The sequence below is a fragment of the Neoarius graeffei genome, chromosome 9, assembly GCF_027579695.1.
Source record: "Neoarius graeffei isolate fNeoGra1 chromosome 9, fNeoGra1.pri, whole genome shotgun sequence".
NCBI classification, from domain to species: domain Eukaryota; kingdom Metazoa; phylum Chordata; class Actinopteri; order Siluriformes; family Ariidae; genus Neoarius; species Neoarius graeffei.
In genome coordinates this window covers 51,730,657-51,749,326 of record NC_083577.1, presented here as the reverse complement: position 1 = coordinate 51,749,326, position 18,670 = coordinate 51,730,657, and the positions used below count along the sequence as shown (strand labels likewise).

General features: G+C 42.1%; 1 protein-coding gene across 1 annotated transcript in view; it reads left to right on the top strand.

The window, feature by feature from the left end:
- The window catches only part of lrp1bb (low density lipoprotein receptor-related protein 1Bb), a 314,777-nt gene that overhangs the window by 80,578 nt on the left and 215,529 nt on the right, over window positions 1-18,670 (top strand). The window contains exons 17-23 of the mRNA XM_060930558.1: window positions 1,320-1,436; window positions 10,356-10,436; window positions 10,778-10,948; window positions 12,199-12,378; window positions 13,241-13,441; window positions 17,460-17,705; window positions 18,350-18,547. Of these exons, the coding sequence (XP_060786541.1) occupies window positions 1,320-1,436; window positions 10,356-10,436; window positions 10,778-10,948; window positions 12,199-12,378; window positions 13,241-13,441; window positions 17,460-17,705; window positions 18,350-18,547 (1,194 nt within the window). The remainder of the gene's footprint in view (window positions 1-1,319; window positions 1,437-10,355; window positions 10,437-10,777; window positions 10,949-12,198; window positions 12,379-13,240; window positions 13,442-17,459; window positions 17,706-18,349; window positions 18,548-18,670) is intronic.

Below are 18,670 nucleotides of genomic sequence, written 5' to 3'. Positions count from 1 at the left end.
ATTCCTCAATGTTGGCTGTGGTAAACTACTGGTAGTACATGTCCAAAATGGCGGCCGCGTTTGTCGTGACGTCACGTGAAAAGGGTCCATACCAGCGAATTCTAAAGGAAAATGTCAGGACATCTGTCCATGAACTGAATCTCAAGAGAAGGTGGGTCATGCAGCAAGACAACGACCCTAAGCATACAAGTTGTTCTACTAAAGAATGGTTAAAAAATAAGAAAATTAATGTTTTGGAATGGCCAAGTCAAAGTCCTGACCTTGATTCAATCAAAATGTTGTGGAAGGACCTGAAGCGAGCAGTTCATGTGAGGAAACCCACCAACATCCCAGAGTTGAAGCTGTTCTATACGGAGGAATGGGCTAAAATTCCTCCAAGCTGGTGTGCAGGACTGATCAACAGTTACTGGAAAAGTTTAGTTGCACAAGGGGGTCACGCTAGATACTGAAAGCAAAGGTTCACATACTTTTGCCACTTGGAGATATGTAATATTAGATCATTTTCCTCAATAAATAAATGACCAAGTATAATATTTTTGTCTCATTTGTTTAACTGGGTTCTCTATATCTACTTTTAGGACTTGTGTGAAAATCTGATGTTGATTTAGGTCATATTTAAATATAGAAAATTTTAAAGGGTTCACAAACTTTCAAGCACCACTGTATGTGTGTGTGTGTGTGTGTGTGTGTGTGTGTGTGTATATATATATATATATATATATATATATATATATATATATATATAAAATGAGAGAGACTGTATACTGTGGCATATACTGTATGTTAAAAGATTTCTTGTGTATTTGCCAAGTCAAACTCCTGTGTCCTTTGTACATTTGTCAAATTACGAGCTTTGGATTCTAGTGCTGCTTTTTCATTACATTTCATTACAAGAGTACATCTGAATCACTTATCTCTGACCTGTTTTTTTACATACTGCAGTAAAACCTGTCTTATTGCCAGCTATAACACCCCTGAGCTCATAAGTGGTGTAAAATCAATGAAAGTCTGGGACAGTTGTGATAAATTCTGTCATGTCAACACTCTGACATGGCTCCAGTACAACTCAGCTCTTTCGTGGTAAAACATTCTGCATACCCACTGAGGCCTTTCCTGTCTTCTCATCACTTCACAAACCCTTATGCTAATTGCCTGCTAATGGAAAACTCAACTATTCCCATCTTATACCTTCTGAAAACTAGGTGGCAAAATATTGCTTGGTGATGTAACAGCAAATGTAAATTTGAAGGAGATCACAGACTCTTGAAGGAATACTTATTTAAGAGTGTTCAACCAAATCATTTCCCATTATTTTACAGCGGAACAGTGCCAGACTGGTCAGTTCTCCTGTGGAAGTGGTCGCTGTATCCCTGAATCTTGGCGCTGTGACCGTGATGATGACTGTGGTGACATGTCAGATGAGTCTACTTCCTGTGGTAAGCCACTGACTTCCTGTTTACTTTTAGGAAATTCGGAATTTTTTGCATTAGCACCACTGAGATTCTATCAATCCTTGCTGATTTAGCCACTGAGCTTGACTCACACACCGTGGCTGTGGCTGTCTTCTGGATTATTCTCCCAAAGAAGAGCTGCATATCAGTATTCAGAACATGGTAACCAAGCAGATTCCGCTGGCCCCTGAATCTCTATTTGTAAAAGTAGAAAGGCAAATGGGGACTAAATTCCTATTCAGTGGTTTTTAATCCCAAGGTGGTAATGCAAATCCATAAGTGAGTCTATGATCTGAGGTTACCACAACCACATCCTTGACCCAGCATGCAGACTAGAGCATATAAACCAGACTGTTCAGGGGAATTTGTATAAATATTTGTCTGCTCTGAACTTCCCATTGCTGCTTTTGTAAAGCCACCCATGTGAAATGAAGTGTAAATGAGCTGTAGGGTCCTCTTTTAAGGAAGCTTCTCAAAATGATGCTGAAAGCTTCAATTGTAAGATATGTTAGATGTTTTTATATGTATTTTCAAGTATCTACATCATTTGTGTACTTTTATTTTGCAACAGGAATAAGACTACAGTGTATTATTTCAGTGTATTTCCTTCCTGATTTAACACACTGAGTGTAAAACAGCATAAAGTGGTATGAATAAATCTTATCTCATTTCTTGGTTATCATGCATGGAGTGAATATCATTACCGTGAAAATGGGAGAGAGAAAGATAGGGAGTCTCTGCAGAATTGTTAAGATCAGGGGACACTTTGTGTTTCTTTTTAATCTTGCAAATATTGAATCTTTCTTTCAATCCGGCTGGTAGAAGGCTGCACAGTGTAATGAGTCAGTGACCGTCTTTATACCTCGACACTTTGAATTCATTTACTCTATTTGCCAATAATATGCTTGAGACTATAGTTATTGGGTAGTGTCCTTCAGTGAAGGCATTATCTGTTTAATGACTCATGGGATAAACTATTAGATATTAGATACATGAAAAGAAGCGTCTGCAACATATCAGCGTTAAAAGCCAGAGACCTACCTGTCCTTTCTGATTGAAGAAACACATCCTGCACAGTTTTAAAGGGCACAGATATCCTGGTGTATTACATCTTAGAATACGGTAAAATACTACCTGTGAAGACCTTTAAATGGCCTCCCCATGTTCCTTTTCACCTTAGAGGGTAAACATGCTGCTTTCTAAAAGCCTCCTTACCAAGTTCAGCAAATTGCTCTGAGTGCAACTGTGCCCGTTACCTCTGCTGCGTCTTAAGCTGTCTGAGCACTCTCCCACATAAACCAAGTCGGTGTAAGCAGTAATTAAAGTACACGCTTGGATTCACTTAATCATAATCAAGCCGTGCTGAAAGAAGCATATTCTCCGACACATTGTAGCTTGCGAGTTCTGCTGCATGGTTGGAGCTTTAGTGCCATTGCTGCACTGCGGATCAAACACCTGAAGCACAGTGGTTCAGGGATTTCAGCCTGATACTTACTCATATTCCATCACAATTCTCCAGACGTTTTCTGTCATCTAAATTTTTTGTGGTTCAACATTTGTGAGGCTTTGAGTGTTTTTCAGTCATTCAGACATCATGTTCTCTTTGTTTTGATTATTTGAGCTAAGAAGAGAAAGCACTTCAAAGGAGAATCAGCATCACATATGGGACGCATAAAGGGGGAAAAGTGTTCAGATAAATCAAAATTATTTGAAAGAACTGACTGCTTTGAACAATGATCAAATTTATTTATTTATTTAGTCTATTTGTTTGTTTTAATGTCGAGCATGAGAAGAACAATAGTCTAAGCCTTAAAGAGGCAGGGTTTTTTTGTTTGTTTTTTGTTAACCCCCTTAATTAATAATAATTAAGTCGTCCTCAGACGAGCCTGACAGCGGAGTCTCCAGTCATCTCGATCCTCCATACATCCGGCCAGTTCCCCAGAACTCTCCACTCCTGCGTCTCTCCTCAGTACATCCACGTATGTTGGGGTGGGACGTCCTTGTGCCCGCCGCCCATGTGTTGGCTTCCTTAGCACCAGTCTACTGGCTGGGAGCTCTCAATGTCAATGGCAGCGGCCAGCGAGCTTCATCCTCCTTGACGCCACTTTCTCGCTGAGCTTTGGTAGCCCTCCATACAGCTGCTTGTTGGTGATATGCTGGTTCTGGTCGATGTTTAGCACAGCACGCAGCATTCTGGTGTAGCACCCATCCAGGGACTTCTGCATGGAGGGCTTCAGAGTCCAGCTCTCACAGCCGTACAGGAGGACAGACTCAACAGTTGCCTGGAAGAAGCTCAGCTTGATGTGTCGGGGGAGTTTGGAGTTCCACACACTGTTCATGCCATTCAGGGCCCTCCATGCCAGTGCCTTTCTCACTTTAAGGTCCTGTTCAGAGGAATTAACCCAGGAGCCCAGGTACTTGAAGTCACCGACTTCTGCCAGTGCACTGCCCCCTGTTATCTCGAGAGGTGGGTGGTCCAGGGGGATGTTGTAGGTGATAACCGCTGTCTTTTTGGCATTCAGCCTGAGGCCCACCCTGGCACACTCTTCCTCCACTCTACTTAGGAGCTCCTGTGCCTGCTCCACGCGGTCAGACATCAGACAGATGTCATCCACGTAATCCAGGTCTGTCAGGACAACAGCAGGGTTTCTTCTAGACTTCTTAGGTGTAATTGTGAAGCCAAGCTCCTGCTCCCACCCACTGATGGCTTCCCTTAGCATGTAGTCCAGGGCTATGATGAAGAGGAAGGGGGAAAGGGTGTTTCCCTGCAGCACCCCTGCCAGGATGTTGAACTCCTCACTTTCACCATCCGGGTTGACTACTTTGGCTCTTGTGCCCGTGTACATGGCCTCTATGGCTCGGAGTAGATTGGGGGGGACTCCATAGGCCTTAAGGATTTTCATCATCATGCCTCTGTGTATTGAGTCAAATGCTTTTTTGAAATCAATGAAACACTGGACCGCTGTGAGGTTGTTATTTTTCACCTCCTCGATGATTCTCCTTAGGGCCAGGATCTGGGATACAGTGGACCTTCCCTTTCTAAACCCGTTCTGGTTGTCCCTCAGGTGGGGGTCAATGGCCTCCCGGATCCGGTTTAGTATCATGCGGTTGTACATTTTCTCAATGACACAGTTCAGGCTAATGCCACGATAGTTGTCTGGCTTAGACAGATCTCCAGACTTGGGCACCGGGATGATGTTGGAGAGGGACCATATATCGGGCATGATGTTCTCTATCAGAGAACCCCTTGGCTGTGGTTAAAGACTAGGAAAACATCAACAGGCCTTTTTCCAATCTTCAACTGTCCAGTATAAACCTGTGCCTAGGTTCAGATTCCTGAGATGGATTTCTGCTCACCAAAGACTGGTTTTGAGTTACTATAGCCTTCCTGTCTGGCACGGTGGTGTAGTGATTAGCACTCTCGCCTCACAGCAAGAAGGTCCTGGGTTTAAGCCCAGTGGCCAACTGGCCTTTCTGTGTGGACTTTGCATATTCTCCGCATGTCTGCATAGGTTTCCTCCAGGTGCTCCGGTTTCCCCCACGGTCCAAAGACATGCAGGTTAGGCTAATTGGTGGCTCTAAATTGACTGTAGGTGTGAATGTGAGTGTGAATGGTTGTTTGTCTCTATGCTGTGATGACCTGGCGACTTGTCCAGAGTGTACCTCGCCTCTTGCCCATAGTCAGCTGGGATAGGCTCCAGCTTGCCTGCAACCCTGTACAGGATAAGTGGTTCCAGATAATGGATGGATGGATGGATGGATGGATGGATGGATGGATGGATAGCCTTCCTGTCACCTCTCTCATCAACAATGTTTCTCTGTAGAGTGTGCCTGCAGAAATGTCACCCACTGGATGTCTGCCCCCCCCCCCCCCCCCAATTCTCATTCTGTGTAATCTCTAGAGGCTGTTGGAGAAAGGGGTGAAAAATCGGCCGTGCTCTCTGGGTGGGAGGGAAGGCATAGTTACCCTCCCCTGAAAATCACAGTAGCATTAGCCAATTGTGGGTGTTTGTGAGCTTGTGTATGCTGATTAGGGCAGATAACACTTTCCTCCAAGTATGTTATGCTGCCTGTTGGCACAGCACAAGGAACAGTTTGAATAGATATGGTTGGCTTCACGTTTCTCTGAGGAAGCATGTGTTAGACTTTGCCCTCCCTGGTTGGTAGCTATCAGATGATAGGGGACAGCTGGGTGGTGGGCTGGAATTGGTAGGTGACTAATTTAGGGAGGAAAAAAACAAAACAAAACTCCAAAGACTGTTGTGCATAAAAATCCCAAGAGATAAATTTTTTAAATACTCCAACCAGCCCATCTGGCAACAACATGCCACCTCCAACATCACTAAGATCACATTTTTCCCCAATTGATGTGAACATGAACTTGACCTGCATCTGCATGATTTTATGTATTGCACTGCTGTTACATTATTGGCTGAACTGATAATTACATGAACAAACAAATGTATGGTGTTCCTATTAAAGTGGTTTGAGAGAGGTGGTTTTTTTCCCTTTTTTTGTAAAGTGTGTGCACATACTAGAATTATTGCTCCTGAAATCTCTGGTAGCAGTCCAATATCCTTGTAGTTGAGACTGGCCTGGTGTAAGAGGTGGAATTGAGAGAGAGAAAAAAACAAACAAACCACAAAACAAGGCAATCACCAAAATCATAGGACTGTAAAAATCAGTTTGATAGCGACTGTTACCAGTCGTGATTTTTTTGACATGACATGCAGGAGTAGGTTTTTTTTTCTTTTTTTCATTTTTGAAATTAGTTGTCCAAACTGCAATCTTGCTGCCTTTAGAAACTAATCTCTCTCTCTCTCTCTCTCTCTCTCTCGTATTTGCACCAGCACTTCACAGTCAGCTGGACTCTTTAAGACTTTCTCTCGCTTGATTGTCTTGTGATTGTGTTAGATGAGTGTGAGACATAACAATGCCTCATAAGGAATCTTTTCTCAGACACGATAAACCTTACGGTTCTGTGTCTAGTGAGCAGTATCACATTTTCATACTTCATATACAGACAGGTTGCATTACCGGGAAAACCGACGGCTCTGTTATTCTGTGGAGGAATTTTGCTGGCATGGTTTGGGTTCACTTCATCCTATGATGAAATTTCTATCCTGATGAGACTGGTCTCTTTCAGGATGGCAATGTCCTCATTCACAGGGCATGATTTGATGATTTTGAAATTGATGTAACTCATGTTATGACAGTACCAAACCCAGTGGTGGTTCTAACTTGTATGGCATTCTAGCTTATTGTATCTATCCACCCCAGTCCCCCCAGCCATAAAAAACACCATTCTGCACTTACTGTAATTTTATTCAGACACAAGTCACAAATAAATAATCATAATATTTAAAACTATTTCAATATTTTAAAAAAAATATGCAAAAGTAAAACATATAGGCTACATGTCATTATGCACAATTTATCAAAATTTCAGACGAGGAACCAAATGAACTATATTTGACTAATTCCAGGCATAATTTGCCTGAAAAGACTCCAGTCACCAGATTCCAAGCTAGATTTCTGAGGGAATATCTATTGGAAGAATGGTGTTCATCCATCCAGTACAGTTCCAGAGATTTGTAATATCTGTGCCAAGGCACACAGAAGCTGTTCTGGCAAATTGTAGGTGGCCCAACACCTTACTAATCTATCTATCTATCTGTCTGTCTGTCTATTAATTTTTCCTTTAATTTATCACATGTATATCCATCCATCCATTATCCATAACTGCTTATCTTGTACAGGGTCGCAGGCAAGCTGGAGCCTATCCCAGCTGACTATGGGTGAGAGACAGGGTATACATCGCCAGATCATCGCAGGACTGACACATAGAAACAACCATTCACACTCACATTCACACCTACGGTCAATTTAGAGCCATCAATTAGCCTAACCGCATGCCTTTGGACTGTGGGGGAAACTGGAGCACCCGGAGGAAACTCACACAGACTAATGCCGCTTTTCCACTACAAACGCGGCTGAGTCGGGCTGAGCCGTGCCGTGCTGAGTCGGGCTGAGCGGGGCTGTTGGAGTTGCATTTCGACTACAACCGCGCTGAACCGTGCTGGCTGGAAGTGGGTGGACACATTGGGTGGAGTTAGCGAAAGTGGGTGGACGTCACGTGATGTCGTTAAGCAGCGCAAACAGTGACATCAGTGAGCTTTTAAGCGGTAGTCTCACGACCCGAATAGTAAACAATAAACATGGAGGACATGGAGTCGTTAGTGTTGCTGGTCTTGGTGCTGTGGCTTGTTGTCACCGACAACGCGGACAGATACTGGCAAGAGCGTATAGATGAGGCGAGGCGCATAAGGCTTCAGAAATTCTCGTAATTCTTCTCCTTCCGGGTTTGCGGTGTTTACAGATCCCAGCGCGCTCGCGGGGCGTGTGTGGGCATGTGAGGACACGCCTCCTCACCAATCAGTGCACAGGGGAGTGTCTGCTCACGCCCCCAACCTCACTCGGCACGGTTTGGCTCGCTTCAGCCCTACTCCAAAACGGTGCGAGTTTTAGGGGCTAAGCAGGGCTGAAGCGAGCTGAGTCGTGCTGGTTTTTGGTAGTCGAAACGCGAGCCGTGTCGGGCTGAAGTGAGCTGAAGCGAGCTGAAGTGAGCTGAAAAAGGGTAGTGGAAAAGGGCCATATGTTTACATGCACATCCAAATCAAGCTGCTGTCAGTAATCGAGCTGAAGGTCCCAGCAGGGTGCCAGAGAAATCCAATCGTACATGCACACAATGAAATCGGGCTATTGTGTGAGGTGCATTGTACACCCGAGCCACAGGTGGCGCTACACGCCCCATCGTGTTGGTACACCTCCGGTTGTCGTCATGAAGAAGAGCTATTCAAGAGTGTAAACAAAGTTATCAGTTCCGTGTTCTCCATTGCGCGTTTTTCTCCCGTCCATGAATTTTAATATATTCAACTCCTTAAGCTGAATGAGCATGAACTCTGTCTCCTCATTGCTCCAGAAGTGCACGTTTCTGCTCGCCATTTTCTCTTCTCCGTTTGTTCCTCCTGACCTCTTCTGCTGCTCGCTACTACTGTTGTCATGCCGACCGAGGCTGTTGTGTTTCCCGCTTGTGGTCTCGTCACTCGTCACTTCCGGAAGGGGCAGTAAGTAGCTCGACTACTAGCTCGATAGGGTATACATGCACTAAGTAGCTCGGCAGAAATTGCATAATCTAGGTCGTGTAGCTCGATTCCGAGAAATCAAGTTCGGTTCAATTTCAGCCGAATTAAGGTGTATACATGGCATTTTGAACTTCGATTTCAGTCGAGCAACGGCAGAAATTCGATTCTCTCTATGTGCATGTAAACGCACTGACAGACATGGGGAGAACATGCAAACTCCACACAGAAAGGCCCCTGTCGGCCATTGGGATCGAACCCAGAACCTTCTTGCTGTGGGGCGACAGTGCTAACAACTACACCACTGTGCCGCCCCACATGTGTATGTATAAGATTTAAAGGTGGAAAGTGTTGCAGAAATATGATGACCAGATATGAAATTCAAGCTGTTGTTTGATTAATTACTCCTGTCAGTGAATTGGGGGGGGCTTGATTTAAGGATTTTATGCGTCATTTTTTTGTAAACCTCCATTATAAAGCAGAAGTAAACATAACAGTGTAATTAGCACTCAGGATGTTGTCTGTAACAAACATTAGTCATAGACCAAATCACAGGATAAGTGCCAGATAATGACACTACTGCCATCTTACACAAAGTGTTCTTGCAGTTATAGTGTAACTAAAATGTCACATTCATCTAAAACAGCAATAATGGCAATAATAATTAATAAAATATCCAGTACAAATATACTGTAAAGTATAAATCATAATAGGTTACATGAGTGGTAAAGGTGTAGCAGCATGGAGAGGGACGTCCTCATGTTGACAAGCTGAATGCTAATTGAACGACTGGTTTAGTGCACACATCTCATTGGAAAGGAGAGTCATGTTCCATGGTTATACTCTGCAGATAAACAAGCGGATGTTGACTAATTACCGAAGTGTTCATTATCTACAGTGTCAAACTGATATGTTTGATATGTTTGGCTCAGTGGTATGCCACAGAGTCCAAAGCACCCAGCACAGAGACATGTACTATTTACATGTCAGCTTGTGCACTCAAATTAAAAACACATCACTTTGACAGCTTGTTATGGATTTCTTGTCCTTGTTATATAAAACATTATTTTACCCCTGCTCTCCAGACTTATGCTGTAATAATGTAATAACATGGTGTAATTTGCATCCCTTTTTTTTCTCATGTATTAAAATGCCAACATTAACACATCATATCTAAACATTTTCTGAAAGATGCTCCATGAAACCTGACTGTTGCCTTGATATTGCCTTCAGGCACCTTCATATTGCCTCAGACTATTTTCCACAGCCTCAGCGAGCTCCGTTTTCCCAGTTGTTTATGACTTATTTTTCATTAACCTCAGAGAGAAAACACCAATAATTCACTTTGACATTTTGCATGACCTTCAGGGTGCACAGAACTTACTGTTAAAAAAATCCTGTATGAATGCAGTTTTTTCTTCTTTCTTTTCTTTTTCCCCCCTTGCATATTTTGTTGTTGTTGTTGTTGTTGTTGTTATTTTCATTGGAATGCAGGCAGTGCTGTAGCAAAAGTCCATCTACCCATATTTGCAAAGACGACCAGATTTACTGAGCCAAAAAACCCTCAGAATTTAATCTATTAGCATGACAGTGCAATCAATGCCATGCCAAACTTCTTTTGCAATATTTCAAAGGTAAATGCAAAATGAAAAATGGTCTTTCTGCTCCAGTGCATCAAAGAGACAGTGATATATTGGGTTGGGTTTGGAGCATCGGTGTCTTTGGAGTGCACAGTCCCCACGGTCTCCCTTTCTGCCCACAGCCTTTCCTACGTGTGAGCCGCTTACCCAGTTTAGCTGTGCAAACGGAAGGTGTATCAGTATCAAGTGGCGCTGTGATTCGGGTGAGTGACACATGACAGTCTGCAGTTAGATAAAAGCATAGCAGCTTGAATGTAGTGGAATTTAATCATTCTGTTCAGTGCTCAGTCAAACTAGATGATTAATGGCAATAACTGACTTCTATATGACTCAGATTCCTTTAAAGGCACTGCAAATGAAATTAGATCCAGTGCTTAAATGGATTTTTTTTTTCTGTCACTTCCACTTTTGTCACTTTTTTTTTTCTGGAATATAGGTTAGCATTAGGGCAGATCATGATATGGAAGCAAAATTTTTGCTATTCCTTGCCAGTATTTCATAATCAGTACCTGTCTTTGTCCTTTTGTGCCCCCTGTGTGAGTAGATGATGACTGTGGGGATGGCAGTGATGAGGAACTGTGTGCCCATGCCTGCTCCACTGGTCAGTTCCAGTGTTTAACTGGCAGGTGTATCCCTGAACACTGGGCCTGTGATGGAGACAATGACTGTGGTGACTTCAGCGATGAAAATGTGACTTGTGCAGGCTCTGGTGCTGGTAAGACACTATTCTCTAGCCACTATTCTATATCCTTTAATGAGAGCAAGCGTCAAACATAGATGGTGCTTTTTCATTTAAAACACAAATGGGTAGCTTAAAAAGCCTATGAAATATTTCATTACCACAGTGGCTGCGTACAACGGCTGATTACCAAATGAACATGAAGAGCAGGAAGATAACCATCAAGTCAGCTGCTCATAATTGGCTTAGTGCAATGTCCCCAATTTGCTGAACATAAGTTTGAAACTTTCTCTCTCTCCCCCTACTCAGCAGATCTGATCTTATCTGTGCTCACTGGAGAATGGCCCTGCAGATTTGAATCTTTTAATCTCTTGTAATTACCTCTGAAAGCCGAGATTGGGCCTTCCAATGCTTTCAGCTCACTAGCTTGTCACAGGAATGAGGAAGCCATTCATCAAATCAGCTCCTGGAGAAGGCCTTCAGCCTCCGTCTGTCTCCAGAGGGCTGCCCAGCTTACTGTTTCTCATTGAAGGGCCCTGAGCAGCGTGTAGCCCTTACTCTGGATGTGTGAAGTGCCGGAGACACACGATCAAGCCTTAAGCAAGTCAGCCTGCCCCTGCCATGCAGTCTAGTTTAACATTAGCACCTGTCTCATTGAAAGAGACAATTGAGAAGCTGCAATGTGCAAACTGCTGTTTAGTAATTAGCTTGTTAAATGTTTAAACATGCTTCAGCGAAGGTGTATTTAGCACCTGTTGATTATCTTTGCAGAAAGCAAATCACTGATGGGCAGCCTGCTAAAAAAAAAAATCCTCAAATAACATCTTTGGTGATGAAATTTATTTTGTTAAAAAAGTACAAAAGTAAAAACTCTCCTGCACTGCAAAAAATTATATCTTAGCAAGTTAAAATATCTTGAAAATAGTTGAAACGATCTAGCATTTCCTATTAGAAGAATACAAGACACCAATTCTGAGATTATTAAACCTAGTTCTAGATTGCAACCAATTTACTCTACAATGTCTTATCAAGTAAAAAAAATCTGTCCATGCAGCAAGATAATTTCACTAGTATTAAGTAATTTTCTTCTCAAATTCAGTTTTCAATTTTTTGCAGTGTGGTTGGCTGTAACTTAATTTAGTGTTCTAAACAAACACTGCTTGCAATTAATTGTTTTCCTCTGTAGAGCCATTTAAGTGATACAAAAAATAATATATCATAATAGTATGTAAACAGTGTGAATTAATAGTATAGAATAATTCATAATGTGTATGATATCTCCTCAGTTTTGCCCCCTGTGGAATGCAGCAGTGAAGAATTTCATTGCCGTGCTGATGGCACGTGTATCCCTGAGCGCTGGCGCTGTGATGGGGACAAAGACTGCGACGACAGCAGTGACGAGAGCAATTGTCAGGGCATCAAGAGAACATGTGACCCTCAAGCCAAGTTCACTTGCAAAAACTCAGGTCAGTGCACGTGTTCCTCCAAACAGAAACTCGGTGACCTTTTACCACTGCAGTCCTCCAGAAAGCTTATTTTAATACATGGCACAATAAAGAGGCACTCGGCATGCTCTGAGCAGCACGTTCTCTGTCTAGCCTGGAAAAAATAAGCTACTGGGTAAAGACTAAGGCTAAGAATGCCAAATAAAATCTATTTATTTATTTATTTATTTATTTCTCTATTTATCTATATATGTATCTGTCAGCTCTGGAACTTGGCATGCATACCAAGCCATTTTGCCCAACACCATGGTGAAAGGTAATTAATCGCAGTGAGACTGTTTGATATTCCACTTCATGACTGTTGCCATAATAACAGACATCAGTGAATAGCATTATAAAATACAACTAGTTAAGTGTTTTGTTCTTTTCTCTTTTGATTGTTGATACACTTTGCCTAGACCACTGGAATAGTAACACATTAATTGTGCTGCATATTTGTCAGAGCTCTGCATTAGGCTGGAAAACATTTGGGCACAATCATAAACACAAGTGTCTTTAACAATACCAAACTAACAATACCAGATCAGAAAGTGAATTGGTTCATCTAATTATACAGCTTTCTGTGTGGACTGAAAAGCCTACTTTTTTTCCCTTCATTCTGGATCTGTGGTCAATGTGCTGAGAAGATCAATTTAGACTAATCATTGTTAAGAGCTGTATTTCACTGTGGTTTTCCCTCCAGGATCCTTAAATTCTGCCTTTCCCTGTCTTAGTGTTTTTTTCCCTTCACATCCTTTTATTTATTTTAGGAATATCAATATGCATACCAGAAAATACCCAGTTATGTTTGACAGCTTGATGTATTTCTGGGTTTTGTCTCTAGGGAAGTGCATCAGTAAGAGCTGGGTTTGTGATGGTGATAATGACTGTGAGGATCACTCAGACGAGGAGTCGTGCACCTCGTCCATGTGCGACCCTCCCACACAGCCCTGCGCCAATGACACATCCACCTGCCTGCACCCTCACCAGATCTGCGACGGGAGGAGTGACTGTGGTGACCAATCAGATGAAGGGCCATTTTGTGGTGCGTGTCTGTGAGCTTTTTGGCTTGGATGCATTTGGAAAGTTGCATGCCTTTATCTTTTGTGATAGTTAGAAGCTGAATCTGAGTATTATCACTATCAACATTGGGGGTGGCACGGCGATGTAGTGGTTAGCACTGTTGCCTCACAGCAAGAAGGTTCTGGGTTCGGGCCCAGAGGCTGACAGGGGCCTTTCTGTGTGGAGTTTGCATGTTCTCTCCGTGTCCGTGTGGGTTTCCTCCGGGTGCTCCGGTTTCCCCCACAGTCCAAAGACATGCAGGTTAGGCTAATTGGTAGCTCGAAATTGACTGTAGGTGTGAGTGTGAATGGTTGTTTGTCTCTATGTGTCAGCCCTGTGATGATCTGGTGACTTGTTCAGGGTGTACCCTGCCTCTCACCCATAGTCAGCTGGGATAGGCTGCAGCTTGCCCATGACCCTGTACAGGATAAGCGGTTACGGAAAATGGATAGATGGACATTGGGGGGTCATCATAACTGTTAAATAAGTGAATGCAATATTACATGTCAATCCTCACTATATATGGCATCTTTGCTGGTTTTTTTATTTTTATACATCTGACAGATGTAATAGCTATGTGAAGGAATTACATCACTGTCAAAATTCTTTATCTATGTGTGTTCCTGTTTGTAACTCTGAAAGATCTTCTGTTAAGTTCCAAGGAATAAAAGATTCATCAGAAGTTATATCAGTGCACACTGATGCTTTTTAGATCATATTTGACATTAGAACAATAATAAATACTAGACAGAAATACACTGTGTATGGTGTGTGGCAGAAGTGATACGCACTGGAACAAATCAATGTGTATTGTGTTTACCACCTAATGGCTGAACAGACCCTGAAGTTACTCTATTCGTGTTAGCACAATATATCCCGAAGGGCTGCTTTCATTTCTGTATTATATTCTATCCTTGACCAAGTGTAACATGTTCAAGAAGTGACCGAAATGTACAACCCAACTGAAACTGCCTTTGAAGATGTGTTTGCTTCTGTAGCCATCACTGGTGAAATAATCTCAGGACAACTGGTAATGTGTAATCCTTTAGAGCGGGACAAGATAAGCATTTTGGTATATTTAAGCTCATTGTCAACAGTAGCCCATGGGATATTCCTGGCCTTGTGCAGGAAAATGGCGCATTGCTAGTGTGAAAGGACCCACCATGTCTCAGCCATCTCATTGGCAATTATATAGTATAGAGATAGCTTGAGGGGCTGGTTGATTTGAGCCAGCACTGCTAGCCTGTTTCCTGCTGTATCCTTGGGGAGGAAAAGGTTCTGCTTCTCCATGAATTTCAGCCCCCCGTGGACTAAATTAAATCCTTGTCAGTGCTGAGGGGATCATCTTAATCACTAAAACCAATGAGTCCTTGAAACAATGTCATTTCACCCAGCTTTTAAATCTTGGGTTTCCTTTCTTTAAACAAGGACAAGAGAAAAAAAGAGTTTTCCATTAGAGATGAGAGAGGGAGAAGGATGAGAAAGTGCATGTTTTTTTTGTTTTTTTTACAACTCTGAAAGCAGATGCAGTACCTCAGTTTCTGTTTTCATTTAGCTTGAAGCACTATAAGTAATAAAGATATCTTCTGCTCAGACAGCATTCATTTTGTTTGGTGTGCTCACTACACAAAGCTAGTTTCTTTAACGTAATACTTCAGCTTCCTTATTTCTTAAACAATGCCTGACTTTTGAATGCCCATTACCTCAATATACAACCCCGATTCCAAAAAAGTTGGGACAAAGTACAAATTGTAAATAAAAACGGAATGCAATAATTTACAAATCTCAAAAACTGATATTGTATTCACAATAGAACATACACAACATATCAAATGTCGAAAGTGAGACACTTTGAAATTTCATGCCAAATATTGGCTCATTTGAAATTTCATGACAGCAACACATCTCAAAAAAGTTGGGACAGGGCAATAAGAGGCTGGAAAAGTTAAAGGTACAAAAAAGGAACAGCTGGAGGACCAAATTGCAACTCATTATGTCAATTGGCAATAGGTCATTAACATGACTGGGTATAAAAAGAGCATCTTGGAGTGGCAGCGGCTCTCAGAAGTAAAGATGGGAAGAGGATCACCAATCCCCCTAATTCTGCACTGACAAATAGTGGAGCAATATCAGAAAGGAGTTCGACAGTGTAAAATTGCAAAGAGTTTGAACATATCATCATCTACAGTGCATAATATCATCAAAAGATTCAGAGAATCTGGAAGAATCTCTGTGCGTAAGGGTCAAGGCCAGAAAACCATACTGGGTGCCCGTGATCTTCGGGCCCTTAGATGGCACTGCATCACATACAGGCATGCTTCTGTATTGGAAATCACAAGATGGGCTCAGGAATATTTCCAGAGAACATTATCTGTGAACACAATTCACCGTGCCATCCGCCGTTGCCAGCTAAAACTCTATAGTTCAAAGAAGAAGCCGTCTCTAAACATGATCCAGAAGCGCAGACGTCTTCTCTGGGCCAAGGCTCATTTAAAATGGACTGTGGCAAAGTGGAAAGTGCTGTGGTCAGACAAATCAAAATTTGAAGTTCTTTATGGAAATCAGGGACGCCGTGTCATTCGGACTAAAGAGGAGAAGGACGACCCAAGTTGTTATCAGCGCTCAGTTCAGAAGCCTGCATCTCTGATGGTATGGGGTTGCATTAGTGTGTGTGGCATAGGCAGCTTACACATCTGGAAAGACACCATCAATGCTGAAAGGTATATCCAGGTTCTAGAGCAACATATGCTCCCATCCAGACGACGTCTCTTTCAGGGAAGACCTTGCATTTTCCAACATGACAATGCCAAACCACATACTGCATCAATTACAGCATCATGGCTGCGTAGAAGAAGGGTCCGGGTACTGAACTGGCCAGCCTGCAGTCCAGATCTTTCACCCATAGAAAACATTTGGCGCGTCATAAAACAGAAGATACAACAAAAAAGACCTAAGACAGTTGAGCAACTCGAATCCTACATTAGACAAGAATGGGTTAACATTCCTATCCCTAAACTTGAGCAACTTGTCTCCTCAGTCCCCAGACATTTACAGACTGTTGTAAAGAGAAGAGGGGATGTCTCACAGTGGTAAACATGGCCTTGTCCCAACTTTTTTGAGATGTGTTGTTGTCCTGAAATTTAAAATCACCTAATTTTTCTCTTTAAATGATACATTTTCTCAGTTTAAACATTTGATATGTCATCTATGTTCTATTCTGAATAAAATATGGAATTTTGAAACTTCCACATCATTGCATTCCGTTTTTATTTACAATTTGTACTTTGTCCCAACTTTTTTGGAATTGGGGTTGTAATTAAAATGTACAAAGATTTACTTTTCTTTTCTGATAAGAACTCTTTTATGTTTTGGTTGTGGTTTTCTTGCTATGTGTATATTGACCATTTCTACTGCTTTTCAGTTGTTTGCAACTTGCCAGCGCAGTCTGTTATTTAGAGCCTTTTACATTTCACATTTACCTTAATACTCAATATTTCCTTACTTCCAATGTATTATAGCTAATACAATTTCAGCCAATTACCAGACTCTAACCATGGAAAAATATCCCATTATTATTGAGTTCATTCCTCTTCAGGACCCTTTATCTGTGAAGTGGGAAACCGCAGTCAAAAATAATGGCTTGTTGGGATGTAAATCTACTTCATTACATTGATAACACCACATGCCAACCAATCAATTTGGGAAAGAAGCAAATAATATTGAGAAACTTTGTTTATAAGATGCGCACATGAGTCTGTATAAAAAAAAATGATGAACAAAATTTATAGGCAGTCCATCAGCTATAAATAATTTGGCATGCATCAATGAAATGGTGCACTGAAATGTATTTAATACACTGTTATTATAGTCTGCGTCCACCCATTGAATAAATCAGCTCAATGATTGATTTGATTTGATTGATTTACTTACTTACTTACTTACTTACTTACAGTTAAGCCCTTTCCTCCAAACAGTGTTTTCCCCCCTTTATGTTTTCCCAGACAAATGCTTACAGGCAAATGGGGGCTGCAGTCATCAGTGTAGTGTGGCTCCCAGCAGAGGGGTAGTGTGTTCCTGCCCCACTGGTCTCCACCTGGCATCAGACAATAAGACCTGTGAAGTGGTGGACTACTGCACTCGACACCTGAAGTGCAGTCAGAGGTGCGAGCAGTACAAAACTACAGTCAAGTGCTCCTGTTACCCCGGCTGGAGGCTCGAGCCGGATGGGGAGAGCTGTCATAGCACTGGTACTTTCACAGTTTGTGCACATTCCCCATTCAAATGTCTACTGTGTCATAAACTTGGTGCATTTGGAGGCACGTTGAATGGTAATGCAAAGAAATTATGTAAACAGAGTTTTGGCAAAATAACAATTTGTAATTCTTGCTTGAATCAGCTAGACAGTTGACTATTTTTACTCTGCGCAGTGCAAGCAATACCACAAAACCCAAGCATAAATCGACCTAAGTAACATATTTTACCTAATATTCCCATTTGATATCATGATTGTTAATGAATTCATCACAGAGTTACAGGCATTCTGAGCTTTATGTGGCGGATGTGCTCATTGCACAAAGCAATAAAAGGAGCAATAATCCAATGACAGCAGGATATACAGTCAGGGGGTTTCCACTGAGATGCTAATGTCTTTAGAGCAGCAAGCCTGCCAAGCACTTTTAGATTGTCTCAGGCAATCAAATTTGGGTCATTAGCTGGTGGACGACAATGAGCATCTGTGTGATATACTGTGGGTTGATCCTGAGAAACATATGCAGAACAGAGTTGGCTCTTATTTCAGAAAACCATGACATTCGTTATCATTGATCATTGTCCAGCTGTGATTTAGAGGAATGGGCTTTAGCTGTCTTCATGTCTCTTTCCACACTGTCAGATCCCTTTGAAGCCTTCATTATCTTTTCCATCCGGCATGAGATCAGAAGGATCGACCTTCACAAGCGTGACTACAGTCTGCTAGTGCCTGGGCTCAGGAACACCATCGCGCTGGACTTCCACTTCAATCACAGCCTGCTTTATTGGACTGACGTGGTGGAAGACAAGATCTACAGAGGAAAGCTCTCAGATACTGGAGGTACATGCTCAGTCCCACAGATAAAGCGAAAGACCTTAGCATCCAGGTCTCCACTGATTTTATTCTGCCTAAAACTGAAGAAAAATTCGATCTGATTTCCACTGTTATTCTATGAAAGTAGGA